The sequence below is a fragment of the Nipponia nippon genome, unplaced genomic scaffold, assembly GCF_047370975.1.
Source record: "Nipponia nippon isolate SJK-2023a ecotype South Korea unplaced genomic scaffold, ASM4737097v1 scaffold_4, whole genome shotgun sequence".
Lineage (NCBI taxonomy): Eukaryota > Metazoa > Chordata > Aves > Pelecaniformes > Threskiornithidae > Nipponia > Nipponia nippon.
Genome location: NW_028262358.1, coordinates 87261332 through 87269387, shown reverse-complemented (window position 1 = coordinate 87269387; position 8056 = coordinate 87261332). Strand labels below are relative to the sequence as shown.

General features: G+C 39.5%; 1 protein-coding gene across 18 annotated transcripts in view; it reads right to left on the bottom strand.

Annotated features, from left to right (window-relative positions):
* Positions 1 to 1536: 1536 nt before the first annotated feature.
* Positions 1537 to 8056, bottom strand: part of SNX14 (sorting nexin 14) — a 56671-nt gene continuing 50151 nt past the window's right edge. For 6 of the 18 annotated variants that reach the window (XM_087773957.1, XM_087773960.1, XM_087773959.1 and 3 more), the window contains 6 exons: positions 5723 to 5846; positions 5045 to 5209; positions 3872 to 3967; positions 3094 to 3185; positions 2882 to 2938; positions 1537 to 1727 (listed from right to left, as the gene is read on the bottom strand). In XM_087773957.1, coding sequence (XP_087630083.1) covers positions 1689 to 1727; positions 2882 to 2938; positions 3094 to 3185; positions 3872 to 3967; positions 5045 to 5209; positions 5723 to 5846 — 573 coding nt within the window. In that variant the 3' untranslated portion in view covers positions 1537 to 1688. Of the gene's footprint in view, positions 1728 to 2881; positions 2939 to 3037; positions 3186 to 3871; positions 3968 to 5044; positions 5210 to 5722; positions 5847 to 8056 lie in introns of those variants that run through there. The other 12 variants (XM_087773962.1, XM_087773964.1, XM_087773965.1 and 9 more) reach the window with 8 other exon arrangements.

Below are 8056 nucleotides of genomic sequence, written 5' to 3'. Positions count from 1 at the left end.
AGGCTGTGTTTAAAAAATAATACGTAATTGTAACAGATAGGCTAATGCGTAGAAAATCAGAAATGGGCTTAAATGCCAAGTCTGCATTTCTGACACTATCAAGAAGTGATCGCTTACAAATGAGTGCAAGCAATAAATATTTTTCTAAGATTGTTCACATTTGGAATTTTGACATCGACACGTTTCCATGTTGTTTATTGCTGTATTAAACTGATTCTCAGTGTTTTGAATAAACCCGCTTTGTTTTTCTGGAAAGCGCACTACACTTTTTCAGACCCAAGCTACTCACCTCTTAAATTCACTGCACCTGCAGATCTCAAGGAGAAGGTGCATTAAGCTAAGCATTCGGTACGTTTAAATTTCAAGACCCCATTAGTTTCCACATAAATTGAAGGGTTGTGCACGAGAAGATCTGGACTACACAGCTGCGTTGGGTAAGCTGTGCGAGAACAGGGAGACAAACGGCGACTGACCTCGACACACCACTAGTTATAGCATGGCATTGATGATTTGTCAATACCAGCCCCTGAAGTTATTCGTTTACAGAATCGTCTTCTCCGAACCAAAATAAAACCAGTGACAGAGTGTGCTTACGGACCGAGCTGCACCCGCACGCCAGCTTTTAGAAGAATCGTGACGACTCCTTTGGTGTACCCAGAGAGAACAAACACTTCTACCTTCTTTTGACAAACAGAAGGAAAAGGTATGCAAAAGTAATACAGATCTAATGCAAATTGTACTGACAGAGAACACGAACACTGCGTTGGATTGTTGGGTTTGTCAAAGCAGAAAGCGGCTCTTCCCGGAAAAGAAAAATTGGGGGATGCCTACTAAAATATCTCTGTATTGTTCTGTGAGTAAAACTTGGTAAAAATCCACGCATGAAAGTCCTTTTCAAAGTCTCTTTTATAAAGGCTTGGCCAACAAATTAAGATTTACAGGAAAAATCTTCCACACATTTTTATACTAACAAATTTTTAGAAAATGCTATGAACAGCCCCACATCCTCTTTTCTAAGCCTATAAAGAGGATGTCGGAAAAAAACCTGACAAACCCAGATAAATTGCAGAAAAATAAAGGCTAAGGTAAAAGTCAAAACCACTTTTCACACCCATTATTATTTTAAAAGCACTTTAGATTTGAAGGTCAGATATTAAATAAACTAAACTACGCACATGATTTTCCATGCTCAGGGACAGCATGAAGGCCAAAGATAGTTCTGAGATTACTTGTATGCAGTAGATTCAATCATGTAATTTTGTTTTAAAAAAAATCAGTAAGATTTGTTAAGACAGTTAAAAATAACTTCATGGGACCATTCTACAACTTCTTCCAAACAACTTTTCTACATATCCTTTAAGGAAGACAACAGTAATTGCTCTTTTAGCAAAGCATACGTTGGCTGGTCGCCCAGCTGTCTTATTTTATGTCATCCTGGAGTTCCACATGCAGAGATTTGGGGGAAATTAATTTGACTTTTCCTGGGAACAGCTAAAATTTTAAATAAAAAGTAGAGATATATTATTTACTTGTAACTGGTATTAAATTTTAATGTCTTTATTGCATAAAGAGGTTTTTTAGAACTTAAACTTTATGTTATTTACAAGAAAATATACAGTGGAAGGTTAAAATGTCCCATGTCCGTTACAGCAGGTGTTGCTACTGGGTGTCCGGCAAGGTCCCTGCATTCACATCCAACATGACACAGCGCTAGCTTCCTTCGGACCCTGTCAGACAGTAATGGAGAAAAAAAATTACTTATTAAGTATGAAAATGCATATTTACATGTAAAGGACTGAACTGAGCTGCAATGATTAATGGTATTTGAAAACACCCACTTGAAACCAGAGTTAAGAGAGAGGAAGGCTACTGCTTTCCAGTTTTTAATACTATTTCTCAAAACAGGTATTTTATTCTTTCTCTGTAAGTTCTCGCCTCCCCCATTCCTAACTGCTAAACACAATTTTCTTAACACAGCAACTTTCTGCTCTGGAAATGGCACTGGCGTGATATTTTTGCAACTGGATTTCTTTCCTTCCTCTGCTAGGAATGCTTCTCCTCTCTCCGCTGTCCCTTTTCCTTGTATCCTGTCTCACAGACCTCCAAGGGACTGGCTGTACGCTGCATCAAAGGCAAAACTCATACATTAGGTGTTTTTCAGCTCTTATCCTTAGAACTTGTTCACTTACACATGCTGCCATTTAACACAGCGTATCCGAAGTGATCCAGTATATACCCACATTGGTACGTGGAGCAGGATAGACCTTCAAGAGATCGGATCTCAAGAGTGGGAAGCAGACTGACATTCCCGCTAACGAAACTCTTCCCATTTCTCCCATCACTGTTTCCCCTGCTGAAGGAGCAGTGCTCAAAGCAAAGCTTCCTGGATGCTCAGTTTTCCCTTTAAAAGCTGAGCGACCCGAAATATTTTTCTGTTCTTCACTGTACCTACAAAGACATTTTGGTACCAAGCAACTCAAAAGGGACCAGTCTCTTTTTCTTTCACAGTGAAAAAGTGTTTTCTGATGTTCAGGGGGAACCTCCTGTGTTTCAGTTTGTGCCCATGGCCTCTGGTCCTGTCACTGGGCATCACTGGAAAGAAGTTGGCTCTGTCCTCTTTGCACCCTCCCTTCACGTGTTTCTATACATTAATAAGATCCTCTGGGCCTTCTCTTTTCTAGGCTGAACACTCCCAGCTCTCTCAGCCTCTCCTCATCGGAGAGATGCTCCAGTCCCTTCATCGCCTTCACGGCCCTTTACTGGACTCTCTCCAGTATGCCCGTGTCTCTCTTGTGCTGGGGAGCCCAGACGTGGACACAGCGCTCCAAACTCACTAGCAGCTTGAAGAATTCTGCGGCTCTTGAACAGAGTTAGCACATACCTTACTCAGCTCTGGAAAGAGTTCTTGAATCCCAATGTCCAGCAGAACATAAGTTAACTAAAAGAAAATGAAGAAAATTAAGAACACTCCGAGGCAACATGACTGCTTTTGATTTTTGACTCTGAAGTAGAGCTCACTCCTCTGCTACAGCCATACCTTCACTTCAGGAAACCCTGGGCCAAAAGGCACGTTCCTCACGCGTTGCAAGTTACCTGTTTGTTGAGCACTGGTTGCTGCATTCCATCAAACAGAAGCCTGATGCCTTCGTATTTCGCCTCTTCCCCAATGCACTTGCCTATTAAATCTAGACCAGATACCAACAACAAATATACAAGTCATTAGGAAGCACTGCAAAACAGCTATATGATACACTTATAGAACTCCAGTAATTAAAAAAAAAGTTTAAAGAGTTCAAATTTTATCCACCCAAAGTGGTAAATGGAAAAACAAAGACTCCTTTGGTTCCTCCTTTTTTCGCCCCTTTCCTTCAGGGCTGCACACCTAAGTAATTATTACGCTTTTTTATAATATCAATGTACTGTCCTAATGTATTTTTTAATAAACCACAAGCTGAAATTTTTTAATTACTTTCTGAATAACCTAGCAAATGGGCCCCTCTTCCCTACTTTATACAGTGTAAGGAGAGCTCAGATTTATCTCCTGGCTTCATGGTGTGGCTTTTTTAACCCAGTTTTCATCTGGATAACACACAAACCATAGGAGCATTCTAAAGATGAAGAAATTACGGTCTTAAGTACATGGCTAAAACTCTTCCTTTCCGTCATGTCTTTATTAATCACTATGCTACAACCTTAGTCAGCAACACTTCAGTGATGAAACTCCTGGGTACTTACACCTAGTACTCTAGTCAACTCAAATCTCGGCAGCGTAAGTAGTATTGGATTTGGAAAGCTAATGTGACTGTATTTGGGCTATATATCTGCTTGACCAATTAACCATACTCATATAGAGAGTCACGAAATACAGAACCTGGCATGTATCTCATCATTTCTTCAAAAGTCTGCTTTGCTCGCTTCTGTTTATCCTGGAGAGAGCGAGGTTCGGTATTCTCACAGAACACGGCATCTGCAGCAAAGACACATTGAAAAGAAGTCTTTAGGCATCTACGTATCACCGACATACAAAATGTGTTTTGGATTATGGCTTTGAAGCTGAGCTTTTCTTTTCTGTATGATCTTGACTGGAAGGGAATTTGAGCCTTGCCAGATAATAGTCTTTTGCTTACATTAGCCTGACGGAATCCAGAGTAGCCTACCTGTGTGGAGGACAACCTTTTGCCAATTTGTTTCCATTCTTTTTGAATTTTTAAAGTGTTACCTTCTAGGTTTGAATCAATTCTACTTTAGGTTAGTTATGACCTCTTTACTTACAATTTCCCTTATACTTTCAAAACCATAAGCAGTATTTACACCTCGTGCTAAAACACTGTCTGAAACTGTCAAAAATTTCAGATTTACCTGTGCATGAAAAACCAAGAATTGCTGTTCATAAGAAACACTAGGCACTCAGTTTTGGTTTTAGGCTCTGAAAGATTTACTCCTTTCCTTTTTTGTCTTTCACAAGCTTTCTTTTTGGCTTGATAAGGACAGAGCTGCCTTGATTCCAGAGCTTTGGCCAGATGTGTTGTTTAGATCAGACTGTAGTCAGATCATACTTCTCTACACTTGTGAGGTCATTTTTTGATTTTTTTTTTTTTTATTTTTTTTTTTAACCAATCTTCCCTTCCCTTATTTGAAGGTCAGGAACACTCAAGCCCTCTCAAAAGCCCACCACAACAAAGGGAACAAAACAATGAACAATAAAGGACGGTGATGCAGCACAGAAGTGAAAAGTAATTTAAAGATTGCACGAAATATTCAGGCTCTGATATATTAAGCCGCCTTTACTGTTGTTCTTTGCGCACCTTCGCAAATGACTGTTCATCCTACTTCTTTCTGTAATCATCATTGACAGACAACATGGCTGACTCAGCATCTTTCCGCAATCAGCTTTTGGAATCTTCTTATAGGCCAATTTGATTTTTAAAAATCCATTAGCTTTAGTCAAGCATTGCAAAGTTTAGTACTTGGAAACTTAAAAGAAGGGATTTCGACTGTCAAACTAAAGCAGTATTTTCACATCAAAGATGTAATTTTTACTAACCTCTCAGCAGTGTTATCAGAGAAACCAACCGGTGCTCCTGAAAGAGCTGTTCTAACTTATAATGCAAGTAATAGTCAGTGTACAGTTCCAATGTATTTTTGAAGAGAATTCTTCCTCCCATCAAGAGGTGATGCAGCCAGTCAGGAATGTGGAAAACTACCCTACCTGCAAAGTTACAGTTACGCACATTTATAATGTTCTCCTAATAACGATGATAAAGGAGTCACTTATTCAAAAGAAAAAGAAAAAAAGAAAGAAAAGATTGCAAACAAGCAAATATTTTAGTTTTTAGTGCAATGCTGAAAAAAAAAAAAAATCGCTATTCTCCAGACTGCTTATCAAACACTTCCTTTAACTATTTTTATTAATTAGTTCCCAGAGTGTACAACCAGCCTAGGCACGTCTGAGAAAGGGAAGGGACCTACTCCCAGAAGCTCACACTCTGAGATGCAAAAAGAAATATAACAAAACAACTGCGCAATAATGAATGATATATTATGATATTTTAGCACAGCAATAACGTCTTTCAAAGAACGACTGTGTTCCTAAATTGCATATTAAGCTTGCAAGTGCTGAATCATATATGATTACTACAACAGAATTTTATTTCTTACCAAAGAAGCAAAACTTCGTATTTGGCAGGAAGGATGAGAATAATTAAGAGAAATCACTTCTTACCAACATACATTAAGTAGTCATAGACTCCTTCTACAGTCATCATTTCCATGAAGTAGTTCTGATTTTGTCGTCTTTCTGTATTCTCAGACCGGTTTGCATTATTCTTGAATAAATCATTGAAAAGCTAAAAAAAGAAACATAAGACTGAAAACACTGCATTCAAAGGCAAAAGGATAGCCATCAGTTCTTTCTTGGTTTTTTTGTTTGTTTGTTTGTTTTTACTTAGAAGTAGCTTTTTTCCAGAGCTTTCAAAGAACTAATCAGTTTTCCATTTTTTAAAACAAAACAAAACAAAAAAACCCTAAAAAAAAAAAAAACTCTTCACTTTCCAAAGGGGGGGAAAAATAAAGAGCATGTCACATGTTGCCAAGATACCTGACAACCAAAATACCTGGATTCAGAACAAATCAGCAGGGCAACCAAGACATTAATTCGTGAGCCCTTCTGCTCCTGATACCTTCATGTATCTAGACCTTTATCACAGGCTTTGATTCCTTTGATGCACCCCGTTCTGTCAATGAGGGGCACAAAGCATACGGAGTTTGCCAGCCTTAAAAAACAGGGGGACCCTATGACATCCAAGTGTTCCTAAAATTTCCTGTTGGCTTCCATTTTGAAATAAGTACAGCGGTTTCTGGACAAAATATCCAACTTTTTACACAGAGAAATCCCTTTTTTGCGTGCCAGCTTGACTATTTATAGCAAAAACTTCATGAATCTTTGCAAGTTACTGAAGTTCGGGTTCCTTTCCATTTATCCCATTTCTCATTTTATTTCTTTATCCTTCTATTTTCCCATGTATCGTGTTCGTCATCGTCCCCCGTCCCCCCCCCGATCCCTCCATTTCCTTGCCTTTGTTTTTTCCCCAAAAGATAGCGTTATAATACTTGTAAAATCTCCAGAGGCTCTTCCCTGCATCCCATAAGGAGTCCCACACCACCTAGGCAGTACTCCTTCCCACACCGCCCCAACTCCGTGGGCTCCAGCAGCTGGGCAGGAGGGGTTCTGAATCCTGAGCCTCTCCACATTTGACCTAGCAATCACCATTAACAGTTTACTTTAAATTATCTTATCCCCAAAACTGGTCATCTAAAGATAAAAAAAGAATTTATACAAAATACTCTGTATTATGAAAAGAAAGTTCAAAAGTTTAGGCCAAGCTTCTAAAAAAATATCCTGGAACTAGAAGCAAATGCAACATAATTACAGTGTGGCCTAGGCTGAGATGATTGCTACTGACACCAATTTTTCTGTATCACTCCCAAATTAAAAATAGTTGCAAGGAATAGGAAGTAATTTGCTTGTATGTGGTTCACTTTCTATAGAGCAATCCTCCCTGAACTAAATAAGGCCATAAAACATCCAAATCGCAACAGGCTCCGAATTGTGCAAGTCTCGGAACAGAATGCTCTGCACTCAGGAGAAATTGCATCACGAAATCCGGCAAGACTCGCGTTTTGACTTGTACTTCTTTATGCCCTCTCTTTTGTTAAGTGCTGACCTGCGGGCATTATCTTCACAAAGTTCACTCCAATTAAACAACGCCAAGTTATTACATAAGTTACACGAAAGAGCAAATACGGTTAATGCACTGGTGGATGACTGGCATCCAGGAAAGTATCAAACCTAAAAAGAACACATAATTATTCCCACCTACTGTATGAAAGCATCCCTGGTATGTTGTTTAAAAACCCTGTATAAACTGAAGTCTGTATCTTCCTCAATACTGATCCTAGGACACTGGGAAAACCTTAGGTGAATTACTGCAACTGAAACAAAAGCCTCATTTATTTTTTAGATCCACCCCACGACCTGACAGAGGCGATAGATACTGAGCCAACTCAAAGCAGCCCATTGTGCAATGAAGATACAGGTTCAGAGGAGTGCGTACAGGCCAAACTAAATCATTAAAAGCAGTCTGGTGGGTGATCTATAAAAAAATCAAACACGTGAAGGCCATCTTAGGGCAAAGCTTTTTGACTTCCCAAAGTTATTTCAACTTTCACCCCAAACCAGAAGCAGTATCTTCTGGGTGTTGCACGTACCTCTGCACATGAACAATCTGTCTTGCACCTTAGATGTAACGGTTCCTTGATTGCTGTCAAGCTTTGAGAGCTTAGGCTCTTGCACATGGCATTTCAGAAAGCAACAGCAGATCAATGCGTGCCAAAATTACTGAGCCAATGAGCAGCTTTTTTTAAAGTGTATACTTTGCACTATTCCAGTGCAAGCGTGGGTTCTACAGCCATTAGCAATGCACGCCTGAAGCACGCAGCGGCCGTAACACGAAGCGGCACTGTATCTCTACTGACAAGGTCTTTTGCACTTGCCAGG